The sequence below is a fragment of the Sprattus sprattus genome (genome assembly GCF_963457725.1).
Source record: "Sprattus sprattus genome assembly, chromosome: 19".
Taxonomy (NCBI): Eukaryota; Metazoa; Chordata; class Actinopteri; order Clupeiformes; family Clupeidae; genus Sprattus; species Sprattus sprattus.
This window is the reverse complement of record NC_137917.1, coordinates 10,213,600-10,236,613: the sequence shown is the minus strand read 5'-3', so window position 1 is coordinate 10,236,613 and position 23,014 is coordinate 10,213,600. Positions and strand designations below refer to the sequence as shown.

Below are 23,014 nucleotides of genomic sequence, written 5' to 3'. Positions count from 1 at the left end.
TTAAACAATAACTGAAATATTTGGAAGTGGACTGAGTGTTTATTTAAGGTGATAATAGGAGTTTTACCAGGATATATCAGTGCTCAAGCTCAGTGTGCATGTTTGTGTGCATGTGTGTTTGTGTATGTGTGTGTGAGAGACAGATAACTTTGAAAATCCAACCTTTAAATATTCTCTCCATATTTCCACATTACATCACATGTTAGTTGATGAGTTTTGTATTCACAGTGTAGCATTTTGCCAGAATGGATGCTATTCAGTTTAATAGTGAAAGGTTAACCCAGGGACCCTTCCCAGCAGGGGTTGAGGGGATCACAGAACACCTGAAAGAGTTACATACTTGTGAGCAATAGGTTATTATTGTCGGAAGTACTAACATTAACTCACACATAGGGATGGGAACCGAGAACCGGGTCTTGTTTAGAACCGGTTCCAAATGAGCCGAATCTTTGGAATCGTTAGCCAAATTCATAACCGGGTCTGTTAACGGGTTTCGGTGCCGTTTGCGCATGGGCAAACTCTTATAATAAAGTCAGACCGCAGCAGAAATGGCAACTCGACAGAAGCGATCTAAAGTGTGGCTTTATTTCACCCGAACGGATGCGAACACGGTCACTTGTAACCTCTGTAAAAAATGTATTTCCTCAAAGGGAGGAAGTGCATCTACCATGAATAAGCACTTGAGCACACATGGTATAAAATTACAAGAATGTCATGTTTTCGATGCCAGCAGCTCAACTAACGTCGGCGCTTCATCCCTAACTTGCCAAGGTAAACTCCTCAAAATGTTTTATCATAAGTCATAACGGTGTTACTCGTGTGTTATCAGCAAACGTTTTCTTTTTCGTGTTAACCATGTTGGACATTGTCATATATTATATAACCTACATAACTAGGCTAGCTTAACTGTATAATCTTCTATTTTCAGCCGTTGGCTAGAGGCAGGGGCAGTGCTTGCCTCCCCTCTGTTGGTCCTAGGGTAGGGTTAGGCTGTACAAAAGACTCCGTTAATAAGCAAGCAACGCGTGCAGCTCCCTCAGTTTGACAGTTCGATATGGATACGTTTCTCGTAGCCAATTCAGTGGCAGCAATAGCTAAGTGTTAAATATACTAAGTGCCTAGTTTGTACATGATACAAGTAAGTATGTTTCAGTACGTTATTGTGTTTGTAGTGGACTCTACATCGCTATTAGAAGCGTTTAGCATAATAGTTCGCTATTAATACAACCAAGCAACCTACAAGAAAATATACAGTCCTTTTCCTCAATAACAAGGGCTGTATGTCAGATCAGAAAATTCAGCGATTTTGTTAGTGCCATTTTTTTCATTGAGCAAACCAGCGTTCGCTCTATAAATAATCTCCATTTCCATCCAATTAAGCTGATGATGACGTTCTAAATCAGACGGGCTCAGAGGCTGCTAGTCTGTCATCGTTACAGGCTGCAGTTAGTACGTCTTTAAGGAAGGAGCATTGTTATTTGTATGAACGTTTATATTAAACAGAACACGTTTTATTTAAGTTATGTAAAGTTTTATTTAAATGTGTATGTAAACATTCTAGAAATGTATATAAAAGAACATTAATGTAAAAAAAACCTGTTTGTGCTCTTTTTTCACCCCTTACCCAATTACAAGAATCGTTAAGAGAATCGATAAGGAATCGGTTCGATAAGCAGGAATCGATAAGGAACCGGAATCGTTAAAATCTTATCGGTTCTCATCCCTACACACACCATGGTAAAGAGAAACATTAGTAAATGTTGTTCACTTTCCTTTCCATTTGTTTTGGATTATTATTGGAATTCAGCTGGTGTTACAAAGTGAAGTTTAAGCATAAACCAGCAAATAAAAATACCTATTTTAGACACTGTAAAATCTCCCACACTATATTTCCTGTGAATATTTGTATGTGTGTGTGTGTGTGTGTTTGTGTGTGTCTTTGTATTTGGGCTTTTGGACAACATCAAAATAAAAATGGTTTCCTTATTGTACCCTTTGTGTTTATCTTAGCAGCTGACTGAATAGCTAGATACAAGGTCAAACTGCTGCTGAGGCCTGGCAGAACGTGACTACTATTATCTCTTTGATGAACTGTATGCTTCTTGTTTTTGACGACCGTATTTTCAAGAATTTCCTCAATTAAGAAGGAGTTGTTAATAGATAACAACTGGCTGATGGGGTTTAAATAGGTCTGAAAGCTTCTAAGCCATACAACACTTTAACACTTCTTCAGAGAACACAAGTCTCCAACGCCTATCAGAAGAAAGAGACCATGTCAAGGTAAGAGGGAAATTACTTCCATTATGTCCATGCAGAGACAATCTACGTTTTAATTTCCATTTAAATGTACAAGGCACTCCAGAGTAAAAACAAAATAAACAACGACAACAACATTCTGAAGTTGACGGTTCTAAGTGTGCATTTGAGTGAGTTTTACCTGGAAAAATCAGGCCTCAATCTCAGTGTGTGCGTATTTGTGTGTCTGTTTGTGTATGTGTGTGTGTGTGTGTGTGTGTGTGTGCGTGTGTGTGTGTGTGTGTGTGTGTGTGTGCGAAAAGGAAAAAAAAAAAAGAGAGAGAGAGAGAGAGAGAGAGAGAGAGCACTTTGAAAAACACTTTGAAAAAAGCTTTGAAATTCTCTCCATACTTCCATGACATCACATGTAGTAAATAATAGTTGAGTTTTGTATTAACAGTGAAGCACTTTGTCAGGGATCATTTTCCTATGGATAATATTAAGTTTAATAACATAGTCATTTATTTCGTATTTTTTCTTTTTGTTTAGTTCAATCAGTCTTCAGGTCTGTGGCTCAGACTTCAATTATGAGGCCATCATACAGCCGCGGAAAAAAATTAAGAGACCACTTCAAAATGATCAGTTTCTCTGGTTTTACTATTTATTGGTATGTGTTAAAGTAAAATGTACATTTTTGTTTTATTCTATAACCTACTGGCAACATTCTACCAAATTTCAAATAAAAATATTGTCATTTAGATCATTTATTTGCATTGTCATTTAGATCATTTTTAAACTACACAATACTAATGCTTTAACTTAGGAAGAGTTCAGAAATCAATATTTGGTGGAATAACCTTGATTTAAAATCACAACTTTCATGTGTCTTGGCATGCTCTCCACCAGTCTTTCACATTGCCGTTGGGTGACTTTATGCTACTCCTGGCGCAAGAATTCAAGCAGCTCGGCTTCTTTTCATGGCTTGTGACCATCCATCTCCCTCTTGATCACATTTCAGAGGTTTTTTATGGGATTCAGGTCTCGAAATTGGGCTGGCCATGACAGGGTCCTGATCTGGTGGTACTCCATCCACACCTTTACTGGCCTGGCTGTGTGGCATGGAGCATTGCCCTGCTGGAAAAAACACTTCTCAGAGTTGGGGAACATTGTCAGAGCAAAAGGAAGCAAGTTTTTCTTCCGGGACAACGTTGTACTTTGCCTGGCTGAGGTTTGTAAAAGACCATAAGGATTGAACCAAAGCGGACTGGAGGGTCTTCTAAGTTCGTCTTCTCTGATGCGTCCAATTTCTCAGTAGGTGCAAGACTCTGTGGCTTGTAGGCCTCTCCAGGTCTCCGTCTAACCATCAGACGACCATGTGTTGGGCAAAGCTGAAAATTGGACTCAGAGAAGACGAACTTAGAGGATGACCTCCAGTCCGCTTTGGTTCAATCCTTACGGTCTTTTACAAACCTCAGCCAGGCAAAGTACAACGTTGTCCCGGAAGAAAAACTTGCTTCCTTTTGCTCTGACAATGTTCAATAATTTTTTCCGCGGCTGTATATTAAACTGTATGTGAAAGAAAGATTGATTTCCATTCCAGAGAATATGTCTCATGCAATGACTGCTAAAATATATATTTTTTCTAACCAGAATGGGGACACTTTTCCTGACTATCTCCCTTGGTTTGTCAGGGTTCACAGTTATGGCGCTACCACAAGGTAAACAAAAGCAAACTGTGATTGTTTATTTGATACACTGTGATATGGTAAACACTAGGGCTGTAACGATATTGGATCGAACCGAGAAATCGCGACACTCTGGGCCACGAACCTGCATCGCGATGCGAGGAGGGAGAACCGCGACATGCCCTCAACGGTCACGTGATACAAAAAGTTTGGTTCGCTAGTAAAGGCGGCTGCTTGCTTCAGCGTTGGGGTTAATTGTTGCGCAAAATTTACTCAGTGCAGTTCATGCTCCCAAAGGTTGCGCGTGTTGTCATGAGCCTGCCATTTGCTTGGCAGATAGAAAGCTGTTTCCCTAACAGAAAGTCTGAAGCTTGAAGTTCTTTTCAAACCTTTGCTTGGGTAGCACTGCTAAACTGAGCAGACATGCAGACTACATTTTAGTAATCTCATCACGTAACATTCGTTTTCTAAAAACAATCACATAGGCCTAGTATTGCATGTTTTACTGTGGTAGAAAATACGTTAGCGTAATGCTAACGTATATGGGAAATCCTATAGAGACCGCGCTAGGTATTAGCATCAATTAATTCACGTTAATGTTTTTGTATGAGCCTGACCTTGCTCTGCAGATAGATAACAGGTTCCGAAGTTTGTTGAATGTTTTTCAACAGCATTGCTTTGAGTAATAAAAACCTCAATATTTGGTTATACATTGTTTCTTCATTTTTTTATAGCTCATACTTATTCTAATGTGAATTAGAAAATGTATTTAAAAAATCACGAGGTTAAAAAAAAAAAATAATAATCATAATAATAATAATATCGTGGGGTGTATCGAACCGTGGGTCAAGAATCGTGATACGAATCGAATCGTGAGGTAGGTGTATCGTTACAGCCCTAGTAAACACACTGTCTGTCATGATAACAAGCGAATCATTGTTTTATCAAATTTGTGTGACTGGTATAGGAAAATTATTTAAGAAAAAGTTGCATAAAATATATATGTTTTAGTAACCTTTAGATCTCTGTTCAGCTTCAGTAACCAAATGTGTACGCATGTGGGTTGTTTTAAGTGTTAAGGAAGTGTAAACACAGGAATCGGATATGGGTCAGTTTTAAAAGTAGATGCAAACAGGTGGTCAAAACAAATTGGATCTAGGCAATTAATCAGAACTGGTCATCAAGACCTGCAGTGTAAACACAGCCTGATAAAAACAGACCTAACAGGCACAGCATCAGTCCCAATCATCAGACTCATTGTCTCTGTCAATTATCTATTCTGTTAGTCAGTGATGACACATAATAAAAACAGGGCAATGTCAAATTATACTTAGCATTTATTATTTTATGTAATACACATTTAAACAGCAGTGAGGAGTTCTGAAATTCTAACTAGAAATCTAACTACCCTACAGGCATGCAGAAACCTCACTCATATCTTTTGGCGATATAGTTAATGATGTTGGGCTGTGAAAGCTTTGATTATGCTTTTGTGCGGTGGTCTGACCCAGACAACAGAACTGCATAGTGCATACCCTAGGCAGCTAGTTGGAATGAAAAGTGTGTTTATGTCCTTCACATGACCATACACCATGAAAATGAATCAGAAGATGTTATAGTACAAGTTGCTTATAAAACCATGCTTCAACAAATAGCAGATTGTTGCATGGCAAAATGCTGCATTTCTTCACACAGATTAACAAAGAAAAGAAAATAAGATACGCTGTTCTTGTTCAAGTCATATTGATGTGAAAAACATTTCTTTACAGCTAGAAATTTAGCATTGTATGGAAAGGCCACCCAGTCAGACCTGATTGAAAGCCCCTCATCCGGGTACAGTGATGCCCACAATGCCATAGACGGAAATCGTGACCCACATCTTCATCATGGATCTTGCACGGCTACTGATGCACAGACTAATCCCTGGTGGAGGGTTGATCTACTGAGGCAGTACACTATAACGTCAGTGGCCATCACCAACAGAGGAGACTACGCCCCTGAGGGAATCAACGGAGCTGAGATTCACATTGGCAGCTCCCTGCTGGACAATGGCAATCACAATCGACTGTAAGATTATCATTTGCTCTAGTTGTTAACTGATTGAAAGTGACTGGGTAAAAATGTTATTTCTAATGCATAGGCCCACGGTTAATTTCAATGAGCAGCTGCAATGTAAAAACTTTGTTATCTTATCGTACTGACAAAAGAAAGTGATAATGAATATTGATTACTCTTTTGCCTCCTTCCCCTGATATCACTGTATTGCAAGTGGTTTGCAAAGTAAATATGTCTGAGAGAATTGTTTCCATGAGATAAAACAGAGTTCATTCCTGACCTACTTTTTATACCCTTAACCTTTCCTCCAAACTATATGTTCATTTTTGACTTCACTTTCAGGGCAGGGGTTATATCCTCTATCCCAGCTGGGAGAACCCTCACCTTCAGCTGGGATAAAGGGGTGGAGGGCCGTTATGTTAATGTTTTTTTGCCTGGAAACAACAAGTATTTGACACTTTGTGAGGTGGAGGTGTATGGCTATCCAGCACCAAATGGTAAGCATTGTCCTTATATAAATATAGCGCATGTATCACAACATACATGAAATATTTAAGTTTTTATTTAATTTAGAATAGAAGTATGTAAAAAAAATATTGATACACAGATTTTTCGGTAACTGAAATGGAAGACAAATCTTAGAAAATGTCTTGTTTAAGCTCTAGAGGCATTTTACTAACTGTCCACTAAACTCATACAGTATACTTTTCTGCACATGGTCAAAGCTGTCCAGAAAACAAGCTTAGCTTATCTGAGCAATTATAGGAGTAGTAGATAAGTGATGAGTAACACTTTAATTGAATTGAAAACAATTGAATTGCAAAAACACATATTTAACCACTTCAGACAGGACATGGTTCTTTAGTGTACATAATTGTTTGCCTAGTTTTTCATTGGTCATTGTTCTTTCATTGTCTCCATGCAGGTGAGAATGTGGCTTTAAGAGGGAAAGCAACTCAGTCATACCTTCATAGCTATGGATTTGCATACAATGCCATTGATGGGAATCGTGACGGAATATGGGGCCATGGTTCCTGTACTCACACAAAAGCCCATGTCAACCCTTGGTGGAGAGTGGATTTGCTCCAAAAATACAAAGTCTTCTCTGTGATAATCACCAACTCTGTGGATGCTGCTCCCACAAGACTGAATGGAGCTGAAATCAGAATTGGAAATTCTTTGAACAACAATGGCATCAACAACCCCAGGTAAGAATTAGTATCTCTTTTTTTGTTCTTTGTATTGTTGATCTTGGCATAAATCATTTTTCTAATAACTGAACACTATGCCATGCGTGAGTTATTTTAAACTACTGTATCCTTTTTAGGTGTGCCAGAATCTCCTCTATTCCTGCTGGGTTTTCCGAGACCTTTGAGTGTTATGGGATGGAGGGACGCTATGTTACCGTGGTGATTCCTGGACGTGCAGAGTATCTTATACTCTGTGAAGTGGAGGTATATGGATCACCGCTGGACTAAATCCTAGGGAAACAGCGCATAGGATGGATATCTTAAACAGCGATGAATAGCATGAACTATTCTCAAAACACAGCAAATGTATTGTTGTGCTGAATATGTCATGGGCAACACTTTCATTTATAAAAATGGAATCTGTTCATATTACTGGCAATACAGAATTACTGGTACGCTAACAGAGATAATATTTAAATATGATTAGCTGTTGGAACAAATCAACCATTTTTCACAATGAGTGCAATTGCACTAATATTGCATGGATAGATTGTTGGAGTTGCCACCAGTTTAAACCAGTTTGCCCTGGGTTGTTAATGGTTTGTTAAACTACCTAACCTAGCATGTTAACTCATTTATTTTGGTGATATATTAGTTGTCATGTTGTGCTGTGAAGGCTTTTCTTACATTTCATTGGGTGGTCCGACCTGAATCACAGAACTAGTTCATAGCCTGGATTGCTAGCAGGAACAACGGGTGTGTGTATCTGTCATTCTCAAGACAATATGAGCCTACCTTAAAATTAATCTGAAGATGATAAATGTTCCAAAAACATGCCTAAATTGATGCATACTGTTGATTTAATTCATCGCTGAAATCAATAACAAAATGTTTTACAAGAGAACAGAGATCTGTTTTCTCACTAGACACGCCACTGCAGCGATGTTTCTAGTGTGAAAGATAAATGTAGGACAGTTGTGGTTTCCAAACTTCTAGGAAGCTCCCTTCAAGTGGATGTAAACATTATACATCTAAATTTGTCAGGGACCCGAGTGTTTGATTGAAGTGAACTTTTACCTAACCTTTACCTTAGGTGTCATACTGCACCTTTCGTTGCCAGCTGCACTGTACTTCTTGGATTCTACTAACTAGTAGTTTCAGGCCTGCCTTTGGGAAGATGAGTCGTCTGAATGGTGACTCTCACTTTTTTCCTCAGTTTGTCATATCGATTCGTTCCCTTCCTACTGTGAGTCTGAGCTCTGTCCCTTTCAAGTAGTGTGTAGTAAAGATATGAACTCTTCTGCAAAAATAATAACAATAACAGCAGTTCCTTCAGAAAAGTTGACCTCACATCCGGTGGGGCCAGCAGATGGCGACAAAGAGCAGGTTTCAGTTCCCTAGCTTCTGGAAATCCACCTGTGGCCCACATCCCTTGCATAACCTGTAAACAAACCAGTAGTGGAGTGTTTATTTAAGCTGGCTAACAACTTCAGTCTGCGGTTAGCATTGATTACCTGTGTCCATGTGACAGAGTGGGACTGTTGAGTTCCTAATGTGTCTGCATTGAAAGTTTGTAGGAATCTTCAATGTCTTGTATTCTCCTCTGCTACTCAGTTTGAGTGCTGATGAGATTTTATTTTTTGGTTTAACCTTTTGTGTTAAAGTTCTTTGCTGTGTGTTGGAATATCTTTGGATTGGGACACTGCTGCCTTATTCTTTTAATAAAAGACTAAACAGACTTTTGCTGACTTCTGCCCCTTTTCTGTGCTTCTTGCTCTGAAATGTAAACCCCTGCCTGTGTGTTGATTTTCAAATGCTGACAAGAATTCTGGAAACTGGCAGTCGGATACTTTTATAGGCATTACTAAAATAATCACCACATCTTTCTGGCACAGGGGTGTTCCTGGTGTGCACTGATGAAGGGGATGGTTTTTACTGGTGGACCATAATCTGATCAGTACCCATCAGTCAGTGAATGTGACGTCTGTTTTATATTCAGTCTGTAGTTAACACACAGGAGCAGGAATGGGACATTTGTTTACACATACAGCCTACAGTATTGATTATTTTTTCATTTCAGTCATTTAGAGTGACACAAATGTTACGATTTGAACGATTTAAGCCTTTACATCAACACTTTATATGATTATTATATCATAGATGTTTTAAACAATTCAGTGATCCAATGACTGTCTTCCAGGTCTGCAGTGGTTGATTTGTGTTGTCTGTTGCAGCATCACTTGGCTTTAGTCTAATGGTGATCCATGCACCTCCACCTCACAGACCTATTTATACACAATTTGCAATATCATGCACTCTGCAAAAACGTCAAATTGGGTGGTAACCTAACACACCACCTACACTGGGTGACTGTCTCCTACCTTATTTGACGGAGTTGCCAACCCTAAACTCAGCTCCATTCAGTTTCTCTGAGCAGCTGTCTCCTCTGTTGGTGATGACCACAGAGAGCCCTCTGTTAATTCTCAGCAGATCAACTCCTTTCCACAGGGTGTCATGATAAGCAGTGTGTGCAGGAGCTGAGGTATCCTTCTATGGCACTATAGATGTGTCTTTAGAGTAAATATGGATCACCCATCAGACTCTTTTTCACAAAGAGTAACATTGTGAGAAACACAAGGAGGACATATTTAGATAATCTGACGAGATACGTACATTATCTTTTCATGATTGTTTGGTGAGCGTACATACACATTATAAACACTAATTTAGCCAACATTGATATGAAATCCAATCAGCAGTTTTAAACTCAGTGTTTGTCTTTGATATTAACATATTTAGGGAAAGTACTCTGTTCAGGATTAAACATGCTAATGACATTTGTTATTTATATTAGAAGACTTTCCAAGTTATGTTAACCCACTCTTTTCTGTGTGTTACAGAAATCATAAAATCTCATGTGTTATATCTTTGTGTGGATATGTTATAAATTAAAAACCAATGAAATGGACAACTGTAATGCAAAAAAACAATATTGAGAGACTAAAAATCTCATGTGCCAGTTTTTACACTTGATTTACATTAACATGCTAAACTGCAAAGCAAGCAAAACGGTTTATGAAAATAAACAAAACAATTTAAACAATAAACAGAAATATAATGTTGTGTCATATTCATATTTTGCAGTTTCTATGCAGTCTGACATGTCATGACACAATGGATGAAAGGTGCTATGGAACTTTTCCCTAACAGACTATGGCAGCTCTATTAAATAATGCCATTTTGAATCATGAAGGGTTTCTGTGGACATAACCGAAGATCACTGTGTGACTGCATGTTTGAACCATCTTCTTGGCATGACATTGGTGACATACATGCAGGGACGTGCAGTCATAGGAGGCAGGGGAGGCAGAGCCTCACCTGTCATTTTGAAAAGTAAAAAAAAAAAATATTTAAAAAAATATATATATAATAATAATAATATATATTTATGTATTATAAAATAAATATTCATATTTCTCTAGTTATCTGTGTTACGAGTGTCATTTCTGCATGATTCCGATCATTTCGAGCATTTTTATTATCAAAATTGCTGAATTTGTGCATTTCCGCTTCCTTACATGACAGTGCGCACATAACAGTAGACACATACTTGACAGTAAAACATATTAGCACTTTTAATTCTTATAAGTACTATCACGTCAAAAACTCATGACAAAAACGATTCGATTCGTATCTCGATACAATGCGATGCGATGCGATGCGATGCGATGCGATGCGATGCGATGCGATGCGATGCGATGCGATGCGATGCGATGCAATGCGGTGTGATGCAATGTGATGCGATGCGATTCGATGCCGTTCAATTATTGAAAACACTAAGACAGACATCCCAACCTGCAAAAAGTAATTTCAGGGAGGTATTCCCCCCCTAGGCCTACGTATTTCTGTTGTGGTCCCTAAAAGTTATAAAAGCATAATATCATTCTATAGGCTATAGCCCTATGCAATTCTTTGTTAATTATGTTTAAATATGTAGATTACTTTTACTATTTATTATATGCTGCTAATACTATACTATTTATGTTAACTGCTTTTATTTGTATTCCATTGCAACTTTAAACAAGTCTAAGGAGCTTGTTGTTTTTATGTAGCCCTGGCAACTAGCCGGCATGAAAAATATGCACATGAAATCTATTACAGTCATTTAACCCACCATGGGCAATGCTGAAATCACTGTTACAGATAGTACAGCGTGCAAGACTGTCATTGTGATTTACTTTTACAAGACAGGGGTACACCTTTGTATAGTCTGTTGTAAAATGTCTTATATTTTCTTTTTGGGGGCACTCTCCCTGTGCCATGCTGCCCCTGTTCCTAGATATACTGAACTGATTAATTCGGTTCGGGAGAAGAGATAAAAGCCCGCCCACACTGAAAATTGATTGGTTGATTTACCGAAACAGGCCAATCAGGATGCTCCAGAGGCACACACACACTGCCTCACACACGCACTGTCTCTAGGTCCCTCTCCCTCTCTGTCGTGCGCGCGATACACAGATGCTAACGCGGTTTGGAGCATGTGTGTCTCATGTGCGCGATCTTGCTTGCTCGCTCTAGATTCCGAGAGATTTTAAGTAATTTGCGGGCATCAGGGAGTCGTTATCAATATGCGGGAGACTCCCGGAACTTCCGGGAGACTTGGGATGTCCTGACTGCCATTTGCAGTGTTCATACAGTGCTTATATTTATGTTAGGACATCATGATGGCTCGGTCTTGGAATCATGACTATAAAAATTAAACATAATTGTTAATGATACAAATATTTTCCTATTTCTTATTTTATAATTATTTAAATCCGAGGATTTCGGTAGAAACACGCGCTATGTTCCATTTTCCCTACCTACCGTACCTACCGTACCTATACTTATACGCAGTACACAGTACACATTCACTAGGTACGCAGATTCTCAGCAGGTGAGTGCTGCTCCAAATCTAATACTCCGTGGTGCACTTACCGGAAATCACGATCGCGACAAGCCCCGCGTTCGTCTTTTTCGAGCTGAGCGGCTCTGCCTGGGTCCGCCTCTTCCGCTACGTTGACAAGATGGCGGCCGTTGAGAATGGACAGTGTACCCTGCTTCCACACTCAGCGTTTTGACCGTTATGAGTACAGATACGGGTCCTTTGGGTATACTTCTTTTCGACGGAAATCGGAAAACGGAACACCCTACATACTCACACTAAGATTGGAAGGTACGGTAGGTAGGGAAAACGGAACAGAGCGACGATGTTTCTTCCTAGGCTGAAGTAGCTAGCATAGCATTGGCCATTGGAAATGAATAGCGTAGCTAGCATAGCATTGTTGAGAGTTGTAATCTGTCATTCTCTCCAGGTCTTGGCGTTAATACTGAGAATACAGCCTGATTGGTTTATGCTATGCGGGCTTTGACCAATGACAGGCTGTCATTGTTCTGACTGAGTTTAAATGCAACAGGCCAGCGAGTGTTTTGTGTTAAAAAAAAACGGAGAGACAACGCTTGTGAACCGATTCATAACTGTTAAATCGAGCAAAGACCGGTTCATGAAATTTTAAAACCGATACGGGACTTCACGCATCAATGTAGTCGTATCTTACACACTAAAAACGGATATCGATACGTAGGCCTATCGGTTATTTTTGTCACCCCTAGTAGAAAGATTTCTCTGGTTCAATTTCTTGATATCGTCAGAACATATTTCAATGCACTTGGATGGGTCCAGTGATTCCACCTAGGCTTTTCATGTGTTTTAACATCAGACCCCTCAATCAAGTAACATCCATATTAAAAGCACATGTAAAAGGACCTTACAATCATTGTAGTGTTTCCAGGATATCCTTATTTAATTGCTTTCCATTCAGTTCTGCAATCTATGAAAGTCAGACTTACTTTACGGTGAATTCATTTTGATCAACTCACTATTTCCTTTTTGCACCTGTGGTATCTGATCAATTAAAGAGAATGGGTTATTCTGAAGAAACTGAGCAAGGCTGAAAATCCAGCTGATATGACTTTCTTTATTGTCTGTATGCTTCTTGTTGGAACAGTGTTCCGTTTTCTTGCACCACGTTTATATATGTCACGGTTAATGTGTATTTACAATAAAAATGTACATTTCAGTACATTTCTTGACTGACTATGTGAGTGTGTGTATGTGTGTGTGTGTGTGTGTGTGTGTGTGTGTGTGTGTGTGTGTGTGTGTGTGTGTGTGTGTGTGTGTGTGTGTGTGTGTGTGTGTGTGTATGTGTGTGTGTGTGTGTGTGTGTGTGTGTCTGTGTTTGTATTGGGGATTTTGGACCTCTGAAATAAAATTCTTTCCTTATTACCCTCTGTGTTTATCTGATCAAAATAGCTAACTGATTATCTATAGTCAGACAAATTGTTGTTGAGGTCCTTAAGCATGGCAGAACTTTGTTACTATTATCTCTTTTATTCACTACGTGTTTCCTGTTTTTGACAACCATATTTACAAGCAATCTAGATAGTGGCCTAGAATTTCCTCAATTAAGAAGGACTTGTTAATGGATAATAACTGGCTGATGGGGTTACATAGGTCAGAAGGCGTCTAAGCCATATGACACGTCAATACTTCTCCAGAGGAAAACAAATCTCCAACACCTATGAAAAGAAGCAGACCATGTCTATTAAGTCCATGCTGAGACAATTTATGTTTTTAATTTCCATTTTAATGTACAAGTACTGTGACGGCCCCGCCTATTGTGGGTTGCTGGGCGAGTTGTGTTTCAGATGACCTGCAGGTGTGTCGGCTTTGGAAGTGATTGGGAACACCTGGGACCAGTGTGCTTTAAAAGCCAGGCACCTTGAGTCATGGGCAGATGGCCTGGAGATCCTGACGGATTTGGACGAGAGTGGAAGCACGGCTGAGAGAGAAAGTACGTTTGCGAGGGAGAGAGCACGGTTGCGAGAGGGAGAGGACGCGCTGTCCGGAGATCTGGATTCACACGCACTTGCACCGATTCAACATTCCATCCACTTTCACCGCATGCATACATTCACGACATCCGTACTCATTCACTGACTGCCCCACTCTACTATCGTCGTGGAGGGTACTATACCCATAGTCATTACAGAATTATAATAAAAACACTGTTACTAAACCTTGTGTGTGTTTGATTTGTCATGGTTGAGAGCCCAACGTGACAGTACTCCTAGTAATGCCGAAACAAAATTAACTACATTGAACAACAACTGAAATATTCTGAAGTGGACTGAGTGTTTATTTATAGTGATTATAGGAGTTTTACCAGGGTAAATCAGTCATCAAGCTCAGTGTGCATGTGTGTGTGCATGTGTGTTTGTGTATGCGTGTGTGAGAGACAGATAACTTTGGAAATCCCACCTTTAAATATTCTCTCCATATTTCCACATTACATCACATGTTAGTTGATGAGTTTTGTATTCACAGTGTAGCATTTTGCCAGAATGGATGCTATTCAGTTTAATAGTGTAAGGTACTCTGACCATCCTGGAACGACAGCGTTAACCCAGGGACCCTTCCCAGTAGGGGTTGAGGGGATCACAGAACACCTGAAAGAGTTACATACTTGTGAGCAATAGGTTATCATTGTCAGAAATACCAACATAACACACACACCATGGTAAAGAGAAACGGGTTAGTAAATGTTGTTCACTTTCCTTTGCATTTGTTTTGGATTCTTATTGGAATTCAGCTGGTGTTACAAAGTGAAGTTTAAGCATAAACTGCCAGCAAATTAAAAAAAACACCTATTTTAGACACTGTAAAATCTCCAACACTATATTTCCAGTGAATCTTTGTATGTGTGTCTCTGTAGTTAGGCTTTTGGACAACATAAAAATAAAAATGTTTCCTTATTGTACCCTTTGTGTTTATCTTATCAGAGTAGCGGACTGAATAGCTAGATACAAGGTTAAACTGCTGCTGAGGCCTGGCAGAACGTGACTACTATTATCTCTTTGATGAACTGTATGCTTCTTGTTTTTGACAACTGTATTTTCAAGAATTTCCTCAATTAGGAAGGACTAGTTAATCAATAACATCTTGCTGACAGGTTTAAATAGGTCGGAAAGCTTCTAAGCCATAAGACACTTTAACACTTCTTTAGAGAAACACTAGTCTCCAACACTTATCAAAAGAAACAGACCATGTCAAGGTAAGAGGGAAATTACTTCCATTATGATCATGCTGAGACAATCTATGTTTTAATTCAATGTAAATGCACAAGGTAATCCATAGGAATGTAAAAACAAAATGAACACCTGAAATATTCTGAAGTGCAATGAGTGCAAGTTCTAATTGTTAATTTAAATGTATTATAGGAGTTTAACCTGGAACAATCAGTCATAAAGCTCAGTGTGTGTGTGTGTGTGTTGTGTGTGTGTGTGTGTGTGTGTGTGTGTGTGTGTGTGTGTGTGTGTGTGTGTGTGTGTGTGTGTGTGTGTGTGTGTGTGTGTGTGTGTGTGTGTGTGTGTGTGTGTGTGCATGTATGCGTGTTAGCATGTGTTTTTGTCTGTGTGTGTTGGTTCTGTTGTTATAAAGTGCTGTAAACCTGTGCTGTGAATAACAATAACTTTTCTAGGCTACTCAGTCATCATCTGTCATATCTGTGGCTGAGACTTGAATAATCAGGCCATCAGATACAAAAAAATGTATGTGAAAGAAAGAGAGGGGGAGACTGATTTCCATTCCAGAGAATATTTCTCATGCGATGACTCCTTAAAGATTTTTTTTCTAACCAGAATGGAGACACTTTTCCTGATTATCTTCCTTGGTGTGTCAGGATTGACAGTTATGGCACTACCTCAAGGTAAACAATGACAAACTGTGATCAATTATTTACCAGATGCTTATCACATTGTCTGTCACTTGAGAACGAACAAGTCTTTATTTTATCAAACTGCAAAGTTGCAAAAAATAAATAGGCTTGAAGAGCCCTAAGATCTCTGTCATGCTCAATGTCATGTCAAGCTCTCCAGACAGTCATCTCTTAGGCTAAGTTTACATTAGCTGTAAAAAAAAAAAAAAAAAAGACCCAGTTCCAATGTTTTGCTCACACGTGACACAGAACGGATATGTATTATGTACGTATTAACAGGAAGAAAGCAGATGAAATCGGATATTCTTAGTTCCGTTTCGGGCCTCATTGATATGTGGAAATAAATCCGATATTAATCGGGATACCTGCCAGTGCGACATCATGTAAACGGAGATATCAGATATTCACTGTCTTTCCGGTTCGCACATCATTGGAAATATGCCTTATTTTGTTCAGCTTTTTAATGACGTATAACTTTACTTTCACATGCTATAAGAGCTCTCCTTTTTATGTTAAACCTTAAAATAGGACCAATATTTTACAGACCTGTGAAAATGCTTATTTTTTAGTTTGCATGCAGTGCCGGCTGGTTGTTTACTTTCAGTTTCAGTGACCAAACCCTCTTGTACGAGTGTGGGTTGCTTTAAGTGTCAAGTAAGCGTCAACCCAGGTATCGGATATGGGTCAGTTTTAAAAGTAGATGCAAACAGATAGTAAAAAAAAAAAATCGGATACATGCAGACCTGCAGTGTAAACACAGCCATATATAAACAGACCCAACAGGCACAGCATCAGTCACAATCATCAGACTAATTGTCTCGGTCACTTATCTATTCTGTTAGTGAGTAATGGCACATAATAAAACAGGGCAATGGTATTTAGTATTTGATTGAATGCAAATTTAAAGCAGCAATCTCACTGCCTAATAGGAAACCTGCATGCAGAAACTTCACTGTTATGCCCACTGCAACATTCCCCTAAAGTAAAACTCACCATGAAAATTAATGAGAAGAAGATATCGGTACAATTTGCTTATATAAACATGCTTCAATAATTATAAAATGGGAAAATGCTGCATTTCATACACACTAATTAACAAAGAAAACTAAATATGATACGCTGTTGTTGTTCAAGTAATTTTGTTGTGAAAAATATTTCTTTACAGCTAAAAATTTAGCATTGTATGGAAAGGCCACCCAGTCAGACTTGTTTGGAAACTCCTTGGATGGGCACAGTCTTGCCCAAAATGCCATAGATGGAAATCGTGACTCAAATTTTTATCATGGATCTTGCACTCATACTGATGCACAGACTAATCCCTGGTGGAGGGTTGATCTACTGAGGCAGTACATTATTACTTCAGTGGCCATCACCAACAGAGGAGACTGCTGCGCTGAGGGAATCAACGGAGCTCAGATTCGTATTGGCAGCTCCCTGCGGGACAATGGCAATCACAATCCACTGTAAGATTCAAATTTTCTCTCGTTGTTAACTGATCGAAAGTGAATGGGTAGAAAGGTGATTTCAGAATGTCTAATGCATAGGCCCACGGTTCATTTCAATGAGAAGCTGCAAATGTAAAAACACTATCTTATCCTATCTTATTGTGTACTGACAAAAGAAAGTGATAATGAATATTGATTACTCTTCAGCCTCCTTGCCCTGATATCACTGTATTGCAGTAAGTGGTTTGTAAAGTGAATATGTCAGTTTTAGGTTCAATGTACCCTAAACCCTTGACCCAAACTGCATGTTAATTTTGTAACATGTTGCAATTGCATGCAAGGAGTGCACTGTATTTAGTAATTAATCAACCAATTAATGAAATAAGTAAATAATTAATAGAGATATTCTGTCCTGGCATAGTTGTCAAAGCAATTAATCATGAGAACAACGAGACAAGGCAATTTTTTTTCGTATAAAAGCGCAGAATATTTCACACAAAACACTATAACTGTTGACTTCACTTTCAGGGCAGGGGTTATATCCTCTATTCCAGCTGGGGGAACCCACACCGTCAGCTGGGATAAAGGGATGGAGGGCCGCTATGTTAATGTTTTTTTTGCCTGGAAACAAGAAGTATTTGATGCTTTGTGAGGTGGAGGTGTATGGCTATCCAGCACCAAATGGTACGCATTGTCCTTTTAAATATAGCATACACATCACAACATACACAAAGCATTTAGGCTTAAGAAAAGCCTTAAAACTATTCAAATTAACGTAATTTTCATTATCCCCACACCTGATCAGATTTTTCAGTTAATGAAATGGAAGAGTAAATGTCTTATTTAAGATCAAGATGCATTAACATCCTGTCAACTAAACACATACAGTATACTTTTCTGCACATGGTCAAAGCTGTCTAGAAAACATGCCAATCGTATCTGATGCAATATAAGCATAGGGAAAGCAGTAGATGAGAGATAATGCACCTGGTTGAAAACTATTTATTCAAACAAAAAACATACTCAACCACTTCAGACAGGACATGGTTCTTAACTACATAATTCTTAGCCTAGTTGCTCATTTGTCAGTGATCTTTTATTATTTCCATGCAGGTGAGAATGTGGCTTTAAGAGGGAAAGCAACTCAGTCAGAACTTTATAAAAATGGTTTTGCAAACAATGCCATTGATGGGAATCGTGACGGCATATATGGCCATGGTTCCTGTAGCACCACAGAAGCTCACCTCAACCCTTGGTGGAGAGTGGATTTGCTCCAAAAATATAAAGTCTTCTCTGTGATAATCACCAACACAGTGGATAGTGTTCCCAGTAGACTGAATGGAGCTGAAATCAGAATTGGGAATTCTTTGGACAACAACGGCATCAACAACCCCAGGTAAGAATTGGTATTTCAATTTATGGCTATATCTAACACCAACACCATGTTGACACCAAAGTAGCTCTGGGCTGACATGCTGCCCTTTGTATTGTTATCCTTGGCATGCATTATTTTTAACTACACCTTGTGCCATCCGTTACCTCGCACAAAATCTCTGACAGTACTAGACTATTCGGAATACTTAAACAATGACAGAATGATATAGGGTATGCTCAAAGACCCAGTATTAGTGTGCGTTAAAAAACAAAAAAAAACAATATCCTTTTCAGGTGTGCTGTAATCTCCTCTATTCCTGGTGGATTTTCCGAGACCTTTGAGTGTAATGGGATGGAGGGACGCTATGTTACCGTGGTGATTCCTGGACGTGCAGAGTACCTGACACTCTGTGAAGTGGAGGTATATGGATCACTGCTGGACTAAAGCCCAGGGAAAAGCGATGGATAGCTTACACTACTCTCAAAACACAGCAAATGTGTTGTTGTGCTGAACATGTCATGGGCAACACTTTCATTTATAAAAATAGAATCTGTTCATGTTACTAAAAATAATGAATTACTGGTAGTCTTACACATATATTATTTAAATATGATTAGCTGTTGGAACAAATCATCCATTTTCACAATGAGTGCAATTACACTAATATTGCATGGATAGAATGTTGGAGTTGCCACCAGTTTAAACCAGTTCGCCCTGGGTTGTAAAAGGTTGGTCGAAAACTAGCAATCCTAACCTAGCATGCTAAATCATTTCTTTTGGAACGACGGGTGTGTGTATCTGTCCTTCAAATGACCTTATAAGCCTACCTTAAAATTAATTTGAAGATGATATCAGTTCTTGTTACCTATAAAAACATGCCTAAAAAAGTGGTGAATTAATGCACACAGTTTATTTAATTCAACGCTGAAGTCATTTACAAAATGTGTTAAAAGAGGACAGAGATCAGTATATTCACTGTCACACCACTGCAGCAATGTTTCTAGTGTTAATGATACATGTATGACAGATGTGGTTGCAAAACTTCTAGGACGCTCACTTCAAGTGGAGATAGACATTATAATTATAAATTCAATTTGTCAACTGTCCTGAGTTTTTGATTGAAGTGAATCTTTTGTTGCCAGCTGCCCGGTATTCTACTAGTAGTTTCAGGCCTGCCTTTGGGAAGACGAGTCATCTGAATGGTGACTCTCACTTCTTCCCACAGTTTGTCATGTTGACTGTTTCCCTTCCTACTGGGAGTCTGTGCTCTGTTCCTTTCAAGTATTGTGTAGTTAAGTTATTAACTCTTCTGCCAAAATAATCAGAACAGCAGTCCTTTCAGTAAAGTTTACCTCACATCCTGTGGTGCCACCAGTTGGCGCCAAAGAACAGTTTTCAGTTTCCTAGCTTCAAGAAATCCACCTGTGGCCCACATCCTTTGCATTACCTATACAGAACAGAAGCGCAGTGTTTATTTAAGATGGCTAACAATTTCAGTCTGCAGTTAGCATTGATTACCTGTGTCCATGTCACAGGGTGTGCCTGTTGAGTTCCTAATGGGTCTGCATTGTAAGTTTGAAGGACTCATCAGTCCTTTATATTCTCTTCTGAGAGTCTTAGTTTTAGTGCTGATGAGATCTTTGTTTTGGTTTGCAGGAATCTTCAGACATATAAAGTCTCTTTTATTCTCCTCTGATACTCAGTTTAGGTGCTGATGAGAATTTTGTTTTTGGTTTAACCTTTTGTGTAAAAGTTCTTTGCTGTGTGTTAGAATTTTTTGGATTGGAAAACTGCTGCCTATTTCTTTAAATAAAAGACTTAACAGACTTTTGCTGAGTTGTGTCCCTTTCTGTGCTTCTTGCTTTTATAGGCATGTCAAAAATAACCCCCACATGTTTCTGGCACATGTGTGTTCCTGGTGTGCACCGATGAAGGGGATGTTTTTGACTGGGGTACCATGATCTGATCAGTACTCATCAGTCTGTGAATCTGTGATGGTTGTTTTATATCCAGTGTCTATTTAACACACAGGAGCAGGAATGGGACATTTGTTTACACATACGGCCTACAGTATTTCATTTTTTTCATTTCAGTCATTTAGAGTGACACAAATGCCTTTACATCAACACTTTATATGATTATTATATCATAGATGTTTTAAACAACTCAGTGATCCAATGACTGTCTTCTAGGTCTGCAGTGAATGGTTTGTGTTGTCTGTTGCAGCATCACTTGGCTTTAGTCTAGTGGTGATCCATGCACCTCTACCTCACAGACCTATTTTTTTAAACATAATTTGCAATATCATACACCAATACAAATGTCAAATTGGGGTAACCTAACACACCACCTACACTGGGTGACTGTCTCCTACCTTATTTGACGGAGTTGCCAACCCTAAACTCAGCTCCAATCAGTTTCTCTGAGCAGCTGTCTCCTCTGTTGGTGATGACCACAGAGACCCCTCTGTAAATTCTCAGCAGATCAACTCCTTTCCACAGGGTGTCATGATAAGCAGTGTGTGCAGGAGCTGAGGTATCCTTGGGAACCTTGGTTACCATCTATGGCACTATAGAACATCAGACTCTTTTTCACAAAGAGTTACGTTGTGAGAAGCACAAGGAGGACATATTGAGATAATCTGACGAGATACGTACATTATCTTTTCATGTTTGTTTGGTGAGCGTACATACACATTATATACACTAATTTAGCCAACATTGATATGAAATCCAATCAGCAGTTTTAAATTCAGTGTTTGTCCTTGATAACATATTTAGGGAAAGTACTCTGTTCAGAATTAAACATGCTAATGACATTTGTTATTTATATTAGAAGACTTTCCAAGTTATATTAACCCACTCTTTTCTGTGTGTTACAGAAATCATAAAATCTCATGTGTTATATCTTTGTGTGGATATGTTATAAATTAAAAACCAATATGGAGAGACTAAAAATCTCATGTGCCAGTTTTCACACTTGATTTACATTAACATGCTGAACTGCAAAGCAAGCAAAACGGTTTATGAAAATAAACAAAACAATTTAAACAATAAACAGAAATATAATGTTGTGTCATATTCATATTTTGCCGTTCCTATGCAGTTTTTCTTTTGGATGTCTGACATGTCATGACACAATGGATGAAAGGTTCTATGGAACTCCTCCCTAACAAACTATGTCAGCTCTATTAAATAATGCCATTTTGAATCATGAAGGGTTTCTGTGGACACAACCGAAGATCACTGTGTGACTGCATGTTTGAACCATCTTCTTGCCATTACATTGGTGACATACATGACAGTGCGCACATAATAGTAGACACATACTTCACAGTAAAGCATATTAGCACTTTAAGTCTTATAAGCACTTTCAACTATAAAGTAAAAGAAAAAGGGTAAGGCAAACTAAAAATATAAAGTTCTCTGGTTCAATTTCTTGATATCGTCAGAACATATATCAATGCACTTGGATGGGTCCAGTGATTCCACCTAGGCTTTTCATGTGTTTTAACATCAGACCCCTCAATCAAGTAACATCCATATTAAAAGCACATTTAAAAGGACCTTACAATTATTGTAGTGTTTCCAGGATATCCTAATTGAAATGCTTTCCATTCAATTATGCAATCTATGAAAGTCAGACTTACTTTAGGGTGAATTCATTTTGATCAACTCACTATTTTCTTTTTGCACCTGTGGTATCTGATGAATTAAAGAGAATGGGTAACTCACAGAGATTCAAGGTTGCACATATTCTGAAAATCCAGCTGATATGACTTTCTTTATTGTCTGTATGGTTCTTGTTGGAACAGTGTTCCGTTTTCATGCACCATGTTTATATATGTCACGGTTCATGTGTATTTACAATAAAAATGTACATTTCCAAGAACATAAATATATTTCTTGACTGACTATGACGGTGAATGTCTGTGTGTGTGTGTGTGTGTGTGTGTGTGTGTGTGTGTGTGTGTGTGTGTGTGTGTGTGTGTGTGTGTGTGTGTGTGACAACATCAAAATAAAAATGGTTTCCTTATTGTACCCTTTGTGTTTATCTTATCAGAGTAGCGGACTGAATAGCTAGATACAAGGTCAAACTGCTGCTGAGGCATGGCAGAACGTGACTTATATTATCTCTTTGATGAACTGTATAATTCTTGTTTTTGACAACCGTATTTTCAAGAATTTCCTCAATTAACAAGGAGTTGTTAATA

The 23,014-nt window shown here is 38.7% G+C and overlaps 1 protein-coding gene and 1 pseudogene across 2 annotated transcripts; both read left to right on the top strand.

Moving 5' to 3' along the window:
- Positions 1-6,291: 6,291 nt before the first annotated feature.
- LOC308381026 (fucolectin-like) lies at positions 6,292-7,453 on the top strand (the record flags this gene model as incomplete). The annotated part of the gene is made up of 3 exons (XM_080858519.1): positions 6,292-6,472; positions 6,901-7,183; positions 7,303-7,453. 3 exons carry the CDS (start codon positions 6,292-6,294, stop codon positions 7,451-7,453), a joined length of 615 nt encoding a protein of 204 aa, XP_080714645.1.
- A 10,412-nt stretch (positions 7,454-17,865) lies between these two features.
- On the top strand, positions 17,866-19,245 carry LOC308380123 (fucolectin-like; annotated as a pseudogene). The gene is made up of 3 exons: positions 17,866-18,110; positions 18,540-18,822; positions 19,095-19,245. The product of its transcript is annotated as a fucolectin-like (transcript).
- Positions 19,246-23,014: the final 3,769 nt, after the last annotated feature.